General features: G+C 38.9%; 1 protein-coding gene across 13 annotated transcripts in view; it reads right to left on the reverse strand.

The window, feature by feature from the left end:
• Positions 1-15,511, reverse strand: part of MAGI2 (membrane associated guanylate kinase, WW and PDZ domain containing 2) — a 693,860-nt gene that overhangs the window by 83,930 nt on the left and 594,419 nt on the right. For all 13 annotated transcript variants that reach the window (XM_068167566.1, XM_068167610.1, XM_068167558.1 and 10 more), the window contains one exon: positions 4,312-4,343. In XM_068167566.1, coding sequence (XP_068023667.1) covers positions 4,312-4,343 — 32 coding nt within the window. The remainder of the gene's footprint in view (positions 1-4,311; positions 4,344-15,511) is intronic.

A 15,511-nucleotide genomic window follows, 5' to 3' on the forward strand; every position in this document is an offset into this window, starting at 1 on the left:
TGCTCATGGGAGGATGTGATCTTTCTCAAATAATATGAAGCTGTGTTGAGTGCCTCACATAGAATATGCTGAACTTCTGGAAGTTATTCTGCTAGAGGTGGAATTTGTGGGTCTGTCAGATTCATCAAAATATATAACCAAGAGCACAGCTTAAAAAAAAAGTAGCCAGACTGGGTAGCAAATGAATGATCTTAATGCTGTACATTTTGAGAATGCATGAAAACAGCTAGCTGCCCAGGGAGAAGTAGATCACTGTAACTGTGAGTAGAATTTACAACTTCTATTGAAGGAAAAAAAGAAAACAAAGGAAAAATTTTTACTGCAGGCATTAGAGCATAGTTGAATGTTCAGTAATAAAAAACAGAACAAGGTGAGAGAAAAGTGGGCATTAGTCTGATAGTCTTTTTCATTTCTTACTTTTTCATTTCTTACTGTCTCTTTGTTATATAAAAAATTACATTTGATTCACTCAACCAAACTCCCAAGCACAGGATAAGCTTTTCAACTCTCTCAGACCATTGACACAAGAGAAGTACACAGCAGTGTATAGTCTAAGCATGAAAGACACCTTGATCCATGTTTTCACTGAGACTGCCCTTAGCAGTCTCACAAGCACATCATTCCAGAAAGTAGATACAAAGAATCACAGAATTGTTTTGGTTGGAAAAGACCCTTAAAATGATCCAGTTCAACCATTAGCTAACTACCAAGTCTTGCTAAACCATGTCCCTTAGCAACACATCTCTCTGCTTCTTTTAAACACCTCCATTGATGGGAATTCAATCAGATCCCTGGGGAGCCTGTTCCAGTGGTTAATAAGCTGTTCAGTAAAGAAGTTTCTTGTAAAATGCAATCTAAACCTCCCCTGATGCATCTTGAGGCCATATGATAGACTGTCAAAAAAGGCTTAGGGCTCTGCATTTTCCTTTCTGAAGGAGCGGCCATTAGCAAATGTACTTGAAGAGGCTGGAGTTAAACAAAGCACAAAAGTTTATCCCAGGAAATGCCTGTTTGGCTTTTCCTGTGACCTCTCTTAGAGGAAAGGGTCCTGAAGCTCCCAGAGTTCTCACATATAACCCAATAATCATTTAATTACACAAAAATGACTCTTGGAAACAAACTGAACTGTAATTCTAGCATTGCCTGATCAGTGCCTATGACTGCAGGCTTACAGCAAGTTTGCTCTACAAATTCTGTGATTATAATTTGCCTTCAGTTCCTTGGCTTCAGAAGGTGTTTGGCTCAGCAGGTAGGCTTTGTCATCAGGCTTTTTCCACACCAAGTATGTGTGGCCTACAGATGTTTTACAGTCCTCCTGGTGAACATGCTGAGTAACTATCACACTGCACATCCCAGGTGATCATACTTCAAAATAAACAGAATGTGGACAGTGGGCATTTTAAATTGTTGAGGACCTCATTACAGAATGTAATGTACACGTACAGGGTAATGTTATAATTCAAGCTGTGCTTCTGTCAGAGTTTCAGTAGTAAGTTGGGCTGTTTCATTAGAAACGACAAAGAAAAGAAAGTTCCTGGTATATCAATCACAGGATGACTCTCATTCACTAGTATGCATTAAAACTGAGGAAAGAAAGTATGAGTTTTGTCAAGTGCTAATGTGGAAGATACAGAAAACTGTATCCAAAATTTACTGGTGTTTAAGAAAGACATGTTTATTTTAGGTTAGATGCAAGAGACAGCAGCTAGGATGCGATATAAGATGGCACTACAGGTATGTAGATCCTGTGCAAGAAATACAAAGATACTTGAGCTGTCACTGAAATAGCTTAAGTACAAGGAAGTACCTAGTGTACCTTCAGGTATCAGGACAAATTTATCCTCTGTGTATGGTAAATTAGCCTATGTGGCAAGACACAGGAGTGTCCCTATAATAGCTCTGATAGCTGTTCTGGCTCTAAAGGAATGACCTTGGGCATATATGAACATACAGTATAGCATTGTATTATGGAAGTGTAAATTCAAAGATATCCAAACCCAAATCTGATTATGAGCCCTATGTCTAAACATGAAAAGAAAACTGTTCAGTGTAAGCTCCCTATGCTTACAGAAAATATTGAAGAATTATGTTTAGGTTTTTCCTTTAGTGAGAATCTCAACACGAACACAAAGCAGTGAAATCTAACTATCCATGTTATCACTAGAACAGAAAAATATCTATCTAGAAGTGAAAGTTTCTTGGAAAGTGCCAGAGATACAGAACACTTGCCTCTTTCAAAATGTGAAAATGAATAATATTAAACTATTTAAAGAAGGCTTTAAAAAGAGAAAGGGAAATATAATTGTCTTTGATAAGCAAATATTTCTTGGAGGAAGGACAAAATCTGGAGATCACCTGGCAAAACACTGCTGGGTCCCATATGTGTAATTCTTGCATTGTGGTTAGCTATAAATCTTGAAGTGTGAAGTTAAAAACCAAACAAAACATTTGTCCTTGTGGACAACACTACAAACATAAATAACTAGATAAACACAAGGGGAATTATGTCTCCCAAACTGATCTCAGTTAGTCACAGTGTTTTGCAATGTAATTTATCATAATGCTAGCTCACACGTGAAGGCACTCTTGGAAATGAGTAAGCATGGTATTGAGTTCAGGGCATCAAATCTCAGTTGGGGTAATGGTTTGGTGACATTTCTCTCTCTGAGGAATGCACATTAAACTAGAATCACTGAATGGCTTAGGTTGGAAAGGACCTTAGAAATCATCTACTCCAACCTCCCCACCATGGGCAGGGATGCCTCTCAACTAGACTTGGCTGCACTGGGCCTCAAAGTGACTGCTCAAGGCCTCAAGTCACTTGCTCAAGGCCTCAAACTATTAAAGCCTAGTTAATAGCTTGTAAACTGTCTTGCTAAGACTACCCCAAAAGAGATTAGCTGTGGATGGTGAGACTGCATGCAGCTCTGGTATCTGCACACCACGATGAGGCAAGTTTTCCTCAGATGGCTGCATTTAAAACTGCATTGCTCACGTCGTTTCTGTAGATTCTGATTGCTGACAAGTACTACTGAAGTATGAACTGTTTATATACCAAAACTGTGCAGACAACCATTAAAAATATGATGATATTTATATAGCTGATGTGCACAAAGAAGATGAGTATTGACAGTGGAAAGTCTTTGAATGTACATCTTATACAGGTAAATTCCAAGTAAATTAGAATTTGAAAGTCAGTCAGACCTTAAATGATGGGAACAAGCTAGCTCTTGGTAGTCAGATATATTTTCACAAATGCCCTGCCACTCAGATGAATAAATAAAGTTATGCAATGGTTATTCCAATGTACTGTATCCATCCTCTAGCCTTTTACATCAAAACTACAAGAAGCTGAGACAGCCTGATGAAATCATACCAGCTGTTTAATTAATTGCTATTTGTATTTGACAGGGTACAAAAATTATTGCGTTATGCATTAAAAATGCTATGATTCAATATGAGAGGATGTGAAGTTGTTTAGATTCAAAATGTCTCTCCTGCCTGCTCTGAGTAAGAAAGCTATAAATACTTTTAAAAATACTACTGCTGTTATTCCTACTGCTCTTAGGCAAAATTAGGCTTTTTCCCTCTGTGCACATCCCATAAGAGATAAGCAACAACCCAACAGACAACCCAAATAGTAGCCTATGAATTCTTTTTACACTGTGAACATTCTCATAATTTCAAAAAACAATATAATGTGACATCAACATGTTAAATACATACATTGCTCACAACCTTACAGTAAAAAGGGTCTTATCTTGTAGTTTCATGTCAAAATCATAGAAATACAGAATTGTTAGTTTGAATGCACCTCAGTAAACTACATAGCCCACTGTCTCACTTAAGTGTGACTATATATATTTCTAGCTCTATATCTACTAATGCATGAAAGAACAGCAATCACTTTAAGAATGTTAAGATTAAGTCACTTGTAAACCAAAAAATGTGCATAGTGTCCATTTCAAAGAGATAGTCAACAAAGCCAACTAGACTGGCCTTGTTGCTGGGGCCTTCTGCTTCCTCCTTATCCAGACTTCTTTTTGAGTCACTGCCTTTATGTTTCTTGATACCCATGTTAAAATTTAAATATTGTTTTCTGCAGGCTGCTGCTGACAGACTCCAAGTCAAGAGATATGCAGAACTTATTAGTAAGGATACCCCTTATGCAGTCTCACCTAGAGTTGGGGCACTGCTGAGAGGTGTTACATGAGCTCGGAACGTGAGGATTAGGTCAAAGTCTACAGAAACTTGCTTGGAATGATAGTTATCTTATGAACTCAATGTGCATAATTTTGAAAGGGAACTTACAGGCTTTGGAGTTTTCCATGGAGAAAAGAAACCTGAAATAAACAAAAAATAATGTTAGCAGCTTTTTCTGATGCATAAAGAGTGGACGCTAAGTGGTGTCTATGCTCCCATTCAAATTCAGGTCTGCAGGTAATAATACATATGAAAATCGGCTACACACAAGGGGTGAAAACACAAACCACAAGGGAAAATCTCTAAGAAAAAAAAGTGCAAATATATATATATATATATATATACATACATACATAAATATGTATATACATATATATGCAAGTGGAGCTATTGAGATCATTGCCATACTTTACAAACAGCATGGGATTAGGTTGAAATTAAAAGAATTAAACAAAAGGATTTCCAAATGTCTTGGTGGACATTGGATAGGACACCAAATGACCTGGTATTGATGTGTCAAATGCAGTCGCACCTTTAAGAAGAAGCAATTCAGAACATCCCATCAACAAAACCTAATAATACAAGAGATTTTTTTAGGAGAAAAACCTGGAGAACAATAACTGTTTTGTAAGTCTAGAACAAATAGCCAAGTCTTGGGAGGTTTCCTTGTTTGGATACCATCCTGGGTTTTTGTTTTGTTTTGTTTTGTTTTGCTTGTCTGTTGGTTTGGTATTTTTTGTTATTACTAGCAAATGCTCATACATGAATAATTCTACGCCTTGGTTATTGATGATTCTTTAGTGACTTTAATAAGCAACTGTTGTAGGTTACAAATATGTAAAAATCCAGATATATCCTTTTAGTAAAAGGAGGTAATTTGAAACACTTGTTCCAATTGTTCTTGGTTTGCTTTTTTTTTTTTTTTTTGCAGCACAATGTTAAAAACTTGCAAAATATCCAACAAAAAGAAGCATTTCAAAGGATATCAGGTCATACTTTAAAAAATATTGTTCAGCACAGCTTTAATTAAAAACCTCATTCTTAGTTTAGCAGCAGGTAAAAAAAAAACTGTGGCCCTTCTTAAGTAAGATTAAAAGCCAATAACAAAGTTAATTTGTTTTGTTAGAAACAGAAATGGGGCTTAAACTAAGACAGCTAATAGGAAGGCTGCTCTTTCAGTAAAAGAATCAATTAAGCTGTAAGAGTACTACTGACTTCACCATTTTATTTTTCTAAGGTGAGTTCAGAAAAAAAGCAGCTAATGAAAACACTAGAGGAAAGTATTTTTCTAGAGAAAAATCACAACAGGAATTACATTTGTACACAGTATTTAAGGTCCCAAGATTTCTGTGATAATGAGTTAATTTTTTCTGCCATGATATGTTGTTACTCCTACCACTCTTAGAAGCCTTGAGGCAGACATTGGATTAAATGTTTTTTCCACAACTCTGATGAGAGATAAGTACTACTTTAAGATCTTTACAATCTAAATTAAAAAGAAAAAAAAAACAACAAACAAAGCCACACACACAAAAAAACCCCAAAAGCAAACAAACAAATCCCCCTCTCCCCAACCCCTAAAAAACCAAAACCCAAATGTTCCATTTAGACTGAAAAAGTCTTGGAGTGCAAAAACAGTCGAGCTGGTTGCAAAGAAACACTGGCTGCTTTTTAGTGCTGATAAATAAGCCAACAGGGCTCTTACACAAAAATTAGTCCTGGAAAGGTTTATGTTTACTTAGTCTACAGTGTCTGGATAAAAAATGCGATAATAACAAATAGACAGATTTCTTTCCATCTGGAAATTCAGGCTGAGATAAAAGCATCCTGTATTGATCTGCCTTGTACATCACCTTCTGTATTAAACATTCTGTAGTAGAAACTTATTTAATAACCTGGATTGCAGATGGCTGCCTTTTTATTACTTGCTACTGTTCTGTATAGCTAGTAAGTGTGAAAGGACTTTTCCCTTTGGATCTAAAGATGAAACTTGCAACAAGGTTTGCTGGAAGGTATCTCAAATCACCTTACTGCCCTGAGTTGGTGTTTGGAAAATATTGGTATAGATAACACTCCCTCCCCATTGGTTCATGCACACCTCCCATCACTTATTGTCAGCAAAAATTGCTCCAGGTCAAATGGAAAGGTAATTTTTCCTATTTATTTACTCTCTCCAACTAAAACCAGGTTTTGTTGGAGTCATCAGAAAATATTGCTATCCATAAAAAAGATAATAAGTAATTATAGATCAAATAATGATATAAATATCAAGTGAAGATTAAGAAAAAACCCTCAATTAAAAAAACAACAACAATTCTTTGCCCAAACAAGGAGAATATGGATTTGTATTTAACTCGGAGGCTATGGGCACAGACTGCAACACATAAATGAGAACATTTACACTCAAAACAAATAAAGGTGATATTAATCAACACAGTGTGAAATTATGTTAAGAAAACTAATGGATAAAGGATGCCACTGAAGCAAAAGATCCAAAGCAACGTTTAAAAAACAAATAAAGTATTGGGCTATCCATATATGTAAAAAAGCATGATAGAAGGGAAAATCTCTAGAGGCAACAAACCTTGGAACTAATATTAAAATCCATTCTTCAGATTTAAACTCAACTATTAGACCATGTAAGATGAGATGGTCCCTCACCTGTGTCAAAGGCTAGGTGCTGGACACAAAGGTCTAGTTTCATAAAGCAAACTCTGTGTTATATCTTTCATGCATTTAATGGCAATTTTAACGTTGTCCCATGTAACATTTGTATACTAAACATGCTTTCCCCATTCTAAATAAACCAGTCTACAGATAATGCATGGCATTTTAAGTTATTTAACATGAGACTAATCATAGGTAATTGCTGTGAACCAAGTATGCCCAGAATTATCACTGCTGTTTAAATACACAAAACTACTGCTGCAAATTCAACAATTCAAGAGGAGAATGCCTATGGAATAAATTGTAACAGAAATGTCACACAAAAAAGCATAGAAGTAAAATGCACTTTCCTTTTTTTGTTGGTGCACGCTCCCTTTTAACATTCACCTTTAAGTATTGTTCTGCCTTAGTGTGGGACCAAATTCTCTACACATAGAAAATTGAGCATCACCTGAAAAATATATCTTAATAATGTGTATTTAGTGCATACTCAACAGTGTTTGCCTTCTGCAGTCACAACTACAACTGGCAACAAGAAGCAATGGACTTCAGTTGGACATCACAACACCACATTTTTCCTTAGCTTTCCTGTGCTGTTTCATTGTAGGCTTACAATGGGGTCCCACTTGAGTGACAGCCACTGTGCAGTACTGATCTAGAGGCAAGACTGAAATTTGTTCTCCAAATAGAGCAGCTTACATCTTCTGTTGACTATGGATACAGACTAACACTACTCAACCTTCTAATCAACTCACATCCAACTAGGCACATACTGGATAAGCTCTTATAACCTCCTTATTCCACTTCCAGATTTCCATTTGTCCCTCCCCAAACTCCCAATATCCTAACATTCAACTACTCATGTCTTTTATAAAAACATTATATACACAGAAAAATCCCTGACCCCCACATTGACATATACTTTTATAATTTAAAATAAAGAAAGCCACCTTACATCCACTTCTTACATCCAGGCTGCTTCATGCAGCCTGTTCTTCCCATGAGTGGCTTTCTGCTCACCCAAGTGCTGCCCAATCATCCCTTCTCATAAGCCCTTCACCACATGAGCTGTAGCTCTCTTTCTGAAGATGCCTGTCTCCTTCTACTAGTTTTCATACAATCACAGAATGGCTTAGATTGGAAGGGACATCAGAGATCACCTACTCCAACCTCCCCTGCCCATCAAGGCAGGGATGCCCCTCAGCTGTTGAAGGCCTCATCCAGCCTGGCTTTGAGCACCCCCAGGCAGGAGGTATTAACAGCCTCCCTGAACAACCTGTTCCAGAGTCCCACCACTCTTGTACTGAATAACTTCTTCCTAAGATCCAGTCTAAACCTACTCTTGCTCAGCTTCAAACCACTCCCCTTTGTCCTGTCTCTAGACAGGAAAACTCTCTCCCAGCCTTCCTGTAGGATCCCTTCAGGTATTGAAAGGCAGCCCTAAGGTTCCCCCTGGAGTCTTCTCTTTTCCAGGCTGAACAAACCCAGCTCCCTAACCCTATCCTCAGAGTAGAGGTGTTCCAGCCCTTGGATCATGTTGTAGCCCTTCTCTGGACTCACTCCAACAGCTCTGCGTCCTTCTTATGCTGGGGACACCAGAACTGGACGCAGTATTTGAGGTAGGGTCTCACCAGAGAAAAGGGGAAGAATCCCTTCTCTTGCCCTGCAGCCCAGCATACAAGCTGCCTTCTGGGCTGCATGAGTGCACTTCCAGCTCATAGTGAGCTTCTCATCAATCAATGAACTCAAGCCTTTTCTTCAGAGATACTCTCAACCCATTCTGCACCCAGCCTGTGTAACTCCTTTTAAAGGCAGCAGTACAGATCTGGAAATGAGACCAAGTTTACTGGCATGTGTCAAAAAAGCACCCAACCACACGCTAGCAGGAAAATACTGCAGTCAACACCTAGAGCATTGTCATGTGACATGTAAGCATGTGAGAATAAAATAAATAAATAACCCCACTTACTTCTCCAGAGTTAGTTTTGAGAATGTAATGATTCATTTTTAGATGTTGGCCATTTAAACTGTAATAAGGTAAGGTAGCTGGTGGCCAACACTTCCACTGAAATTCCAGTTAATTTGAAATAAAAAAGCAGAGGTACAGTAACAACCATATGCTTTTGAAAAAACATTTTCTCATAAAGCAGTGTTATTAAAAATAGTTTTGATATTGCTTTTGAAATTATAGTTACCACCTTTCAAAACAAGTTTCCCGGAAATAGATGTGATGGTTTCTATGGTGTAACTTTACTGGAAACCACCAGTAATAGAAAACTGAATTTGGATTCAAAAGTATTCTGGGGGAAAATCCAGCTTCCTTTTACTGTACTTCTCCTTTTCAGTGAAGATATCCTATAACAAAAGACAAATCAAATCACACTTATTGTATCTATTCCTTCTTATAGAAAAAGTTAAGTACGCTTTTGTCATAAAGTATGCCTACAGATTTCACATGCCTTACACTTCAGCCAGGATTTACTGTTTTCTAAAAGCAGCTTACCAGAGCAGACTTCAAGCATCTGAAAGACAGAGTCCTGATTTATCTCTTTTCCCCCCTTTCCAGTAATAATCCTTAATTTGGCATATTTCATAATGTCAATAATAATAATAAAAAAACCCCAAACCCAACAGTCTTTGGTTTTTAGTCTGCTGCCATGTGGATGCTTTTTGCTACATCTCCATCTCAATTATTCTCAGTGTTTTGCATTGGCTCTTGGAAAAGTTGTCAAAACCTTGTAAAAATCAAAAGTAACTAATGCAGGTATGGCTAAAGCACACCTTTAATGCTGTTCACCTACAAGGCAGATGTGTATGGATAACAAAGATAAAAGCTGGGCACAGTTTAATTTCTGCAGTGACAGCCTGCAGTAGTGCTGCAGGCAGCAACTCAACAGCATCAAAGATAAAACATTTGAATGCAAAGCAATGTTCAGGTGAAGTCACCTTCCCTCTGTGTTCCTTGTCACACTGATGCTATAACAAATGTTTTGCCCATTAGCTTTCACCGGGTTTCTTCTCACGTGCGTGCTATAAAAGCCTTGCATGCAGCTTCCTGAGCAAAGCTGTCCCAAACACTGCACAGGCCTTTCTCACAGAGATGCTTGGAAGTCAATGAACAGATGGGCTGATTTGCACGCCCAGAACACAAAGTGACTCTGTGGGCATATTATCAACGTCCATGTGACAACACAAGTTCAGCAAAGTTTTTGTTTCTAGAAAAGTGACTGTATAAATTTACTATAACAGTTTGGGTTTTTTATTTTTCCCTTGTGCTATATCTTTCTCTTACTGCGATGTCTATCAGTTGCCTGCAGTGGTTCCTCAGTTCTAGAGGTGTCAAATAACCATTCACTTCAAATAGCTGTGCCAATGGAGAACGTCTCTCAGAGTTCAGATTTATGCTGTACACAGTTAGCAGGATGCAGGACACAGGATACAGGAAACATTGACATTACATCTGGCTTCTGCTTTTCTTTGTTTACCTTTTGCTGAGTTGCACTCAGTGTGGTTGGATTAGGTGCACAGAACTCACGCTACATCACAGAAGCACTGAGTTTGCTCATTTGGTTGCAAAATATCCTCCAGCTAAAATTCTTACAATACTGGTGGAAGGGATAATTTTTTTTTTGTCTACACAGAACAAATATATAGCATTCATTCAATTATTCTTCAAATATTTCCCCCTTCTCAGGAACCAAACCTGATCAATGAGAACAAGTAAATTCAATTAATTTATATACTGCATTAAACAAAATCTAAAAGGAAACAATGAATTAAAATAGATGGAAATGACACTTGTGAAAACAAGCAGGTGATAAAAAGGTGAACTTATCACGTCATATTTAAAACATCAGATGATGTGTAGGGAATGGCAATCAGTGGTTCAGTTTCTAATCAAACCAATCATTACCATGGAGTACTTTTCAATGGTCGATCTTTTCCAAACAGCTTTAAGTATTAATCTCTAACTAGCAACAACAAAAAACTTATTTACCTTGAAATAAACAGTAGGTGTAAGGAGACTGGGAGCTCTAGCTCTTCAGGCATAGTTAGCTAGTCCAGTTGTCAGCTGTCCTTCAGAGGGATGGTGCCATGATGTGGAGGATCCATTTGGTCTTTGGCTGGGATGGCACATGGTGCAATGGGTCAAAAATGAATACATCCCACATCAGAGTGAGATGAATGACCCATCATGTTTGATCAGGCCCACAACATTATATAGGGTTAGACCCACTGTCTTTTCCCTCACAGGAGGCTACACATTAGCAGCATGGCAAACATTTGATGTATCACTGTGCTGCACTGAGATGAAGGCTGGTTACAGTCATCAGTTGTTCTATCAAATACAGGATCAGATTAATAAAACCACAAAATAGCGCTCTCTTCTTTAAGGCTATATACATAGGCCCAGATGTTATGAAACAGTCTGTCTTAAAGAGATTCACAGCAGCACAAACTGAGCCTCAGCAGTTGCTTCTGGTGGCATTTTACTTTATAGTTTCATAGTTTCATTCAGGGTTGGAAGGGACCACAAGGATCATCTAGTTCCAACCCCCCTGCCATTGGCAGGGACACCCCACACTAGATCAGGCTGGCCAGAGCCTCATCCAGCCTGCTCTTAAACACCCCCAGGGATGCTCCACTGTTCCACTGATCCTAATCTCAACCCTAGTGAGACTATAATAGAAGTAATGCTTCAGTCCAAATTATCACTAGTTTTCACTTTTTTTTTTTTTGCCTACTACACCTGTGAAAAGTGACTCCAAAGATCTTATACATTCCTCCCCACAGATAATCCAAGAATCACAGAATCACAGAATGGGGAGGGTCAGAAGGGACCTCCAGAGATCATTTAGTCCAAAGGTGGTGAAGGAATAAATCCAGGCGGGTTTTGCAAGTCTTCAGAGGAATCTACAATCTCTCTGGGCAGCCCTTTCTAGTTCTCTGATACCCTCAAAGTAAAGAAGTTTTTCCTTACATTTAAGTGAAACCTCCTGTGTACCTAGTTTGTGCCTGTTGCCAACTACTCTATGAAGGTGCAAGGCAAAAAGCAGGGAGAGTTCATGGAAAGGTCAGCTGCATCTTTAGACTTCACTGGGGTAGCACCTTTGGTGGTTCATCTCTTCTCCAGGTGTCTTGGGGCACAACAACTCCAAGTCTGTATTTCTTCCCTTCAAACTTTCAGATTTCTTGATGACTAGCATGAAGTGCAAGATGAAGAGGTATATCAGAAATGATGTGGAGGTAGGGAAGTGCCTTGGGAAATTAATCCTGATTTCATCTCACTGAAGTCTATAGAACTGATACAAAAACTTACCAGACTGTGAGATCAGATACTAAATCAATGCCCAGCTTTCTAGACATAGGAGCACTTCCTGTGCAGTTTGTGAAGTTTCACTGACCTAGCCCTTCTTAAGCAAAATGTTTTTAATAATATTCAGACCTTCACAAATAATCAGAAAAACGAGAGCTGTTCAAAATCATGAATGACAGAAATACTTGCTGTTTAAGCGGGGACCATTGCCTTCCTTTAGAACACACTAGAGAACTGCAAACTACCATTACGTTTTCACTTTCACGAGCAGCAAGGAGTCTGTTAGCAAGAATACAGCCATCAGGAAAGGTAAGAAGCTGCCACAGTAATGAGTTAATTTATATTCCAATGGACACAGAGCTGTTTATTTTGCTTGGCTGCTACAGCTCTGTGAATTGCTTATCACTCAGAGACTTAAAATAATTTATGAAACTAGAAAAAACCAACAAACTAAATACCATCTCCTGATTAATCTGGATGTGATGCAGAGAGTTTCTGGACCATAGCTACAATATTGCAGAGGCAATCACAACATTGTTAAGTGACATTTTTTGATGCTTAAATATACTAGTGTTGGGGGAAATAATAAAAATCTCTACAACAGTTTCTGGAAATGAGAAATACATTTTTGGAACAAGTAGTGTTGTATGTGGTCAGCAAGAGTAGATTATTTTCCACAGTCTGATACCAAAAACCTATAGAATATCTCACTAGGTGACATTTTGATACAAATGTTGTTCTCTTTTCTGGCACCTACTACCAGAATGGTGTTACACACTTACAGATTTATTTCCTTGTTGATAGCAAACTGTATTATCTGAACGACAGCCATGGCTCAGAACAGAGAAAATGATGCTACAGTACAACTCAGAATAGATTTTACTGCAACAAATTGACCTGGAATTGAAAAAGATACCTTCTGGAATGGAGAAAGACTCTTATCTCCTGCCTTTTATTATAGAATTCCCTACTGATCTGTAAGTCCTAAGCAGCTGATTTGATTATTATGATATGCAGCTGCAAGCAGAGCTGGATGAACTGTTATTTTGCTCACCGATATCTACAACACATGTATTTTATGGAAATACTAACCCAATTAGCAAAAGCCTCCAAGTGCAGGTACTAACACACCACGAATGCAGAACGATCTCAGAAGTTTCCTCACAGGTTGTAAACTCTACTTACACCTTGAAAAGATCAAGGTTATTTTTCTCCACATACAAGAAAAAGAACCTTTTGTTTTGCAGAAAGAAATTTTCCCAGAAGAATCCCCAGTTTTGCTCATGTGTTGCCCAATGACTGCTGCTAAAAATCAGTGCTGCTAGTTCAAGTGTCTAAGCTAGGCATTATGCTCTTTACTGCTCAAATACTCTGGACCTCATTAATATGAGTAATGCAGCATCTTGGGCAAACATTGTGGCACACAACTCCCCTGAGCAGAGTAGACACAGCAATAGTACATCACACACACTGAATCAGCAATGCAATTTAGAATATGAATTGAGTCTTCAGAGTCCTGGCAGCTCATAACTGTTGCTTCCAGAAAGGCCTCTGAGTGTTACCATACCCATAAAGACTCCATGTGCTTGCTAAGAACATGTCTGACAACCCAGCCTGCCTTTAGTGAAAGCTAATTTAAGCTTCAAACCTAACTTTTCAGGGATACTGCATTGTATTTTCAGACTTCTCTGACAGCCTCTCTATGCCAGTGTCTCTGCTCTTTCATCTGTTTAGAATCTGCTCCCATTTAAGCTTTTACACTTTCTAAGCACATAAGAAAAATCTCAGTTTACATTCTGGCAGGTCACATTGATGAATATCAAGGCAAGTTCTAAATATTTTCAGCTAAAATGTAGATGGAGCACAAAATGTTTGTACATAGTGTCTGTAAGTCCTTCCCATGAAAATACATTCACAAAAAGTCTTCAGTGAGTAAATATTCAATGGGGGAAATATTCAATAATAAATCCATTACTTATATTTCAGCTTTGTATTAAGGCATAGGTGAAAAGGAGTCACCAGATATTAAGTCTGATGTCTATGCAGCCAACTCCTCCTCTTCTGTGGAGGCAAATGGATACTCCATTGCAACCATGTTTTCTCTCAGCTATCTCCTTCTTCAGATGTCTGTTCCCAAACTCTCACATACTTCTCCTCCTTGTTCCCAGGATTTCCCTCTCTGTGTCCTGATCCTGATTTGAAAACCAGCTACTCCTATCCCTGAAACAGTAATTAGAAAAATCCGTAAGAAAAGAATAAAACTAGGGAAATGTAGGGAAATGCCCTTGGCATCTGTGATTGCTTTTGTCTGGGAGAGGTTGCAGTGCAATGCTGTCGTAGTTTGGGCTGGCTGCCCTCTGCTGCAGGGGTGTTTCCTGTGTCCAGAAGTCCAGCCCAGTGGGTGGACACAGGAAATTAGGTTATTTCCTACCATGATCCCTTGCACCACTATAAGTTTTGTGGCGGGGTCTGGCACTTGCTCTTTTCTTCCTCCTCCGTCAGCCGGTAACATGGGGGAGAGATCTCCTGGCTTTGGGCCTGGCTAGGCCCAAGGCCACGGGGGGATGGGCAGTCTCAGATCTGGCCAGCTGAGACTAGCCTAGCAATGGGAGGGGGAAGAAGGAGCCCTGGGGGTCTCGGGTGTACCCTCAGGTAGGGATGGGTTTCTCTGGGTTTGTTTTGGGTTCTTTCCTCTTGTCACTGTATTTCTAGTTCTCTGCACGCACTCACTGTTCTATTTAAACTTTCCATCACCTTTGCAATCCGTTTGTCTGAGTCGTTATTTCTGCGCGTAGTGGGGAGGGGGTCTGCCCCAACCCATTACAAATGCATTGCTGATGGCAGTAGTGGTGTGCCATGCAACTGAAGTACAACAGTCTAGATAGGTTTCAGCTAAGCAAACAGATATGGCAGCCTTACAGTGACATGAAAAACGGTCTGGACTGACTTGTGCCAGTACTGAGTAGTTTCCCAGAGATCAGTTCATAAGACTAGTGGCTTCTGGGCTGGAATTCTTACAGTGTTTGCTATCTGTGACAAAGGATCTACAGGTGAGATGGAATACCCTGGGATATCTCAACTAGCATAAGCTGCCTACATTTATGCAGTGTACTGAAGCCCACATAAGTTCTAATGGACACATAGATACCTGTACCAAATTTAGACAGTGATATTCAGGCAACTAAATTTTGATGTCACAGCCTGCAAATTAGGAACTTGACACAAGTCAAGGGTGACATACCTCATGTTGCCTGGAAATCTGAACTGGATTTGCAGAAATCTGTGGGAAACTCTAGAGCTTCAGTTGTAATCCTCCACAGCTAT

Source organism: Melanerpes formicivorus, unplaced genomic scaffold, assembly GCF_026170545.1.
Source record: "Melanerpes formicivorus ecotype bairdi unplaced genomic scaffold, bMelFor1.0.p_v2 SCAF_3, whole genome shotgun sequence".
In the NCBI taxonomy this organism is placed as follows: domain Eukaryota; kingdom Metazoa; phylum Chordata; class Aves; order Piciformes; family Picidae; genus Melanerpes; species Melanerpes formicivorus.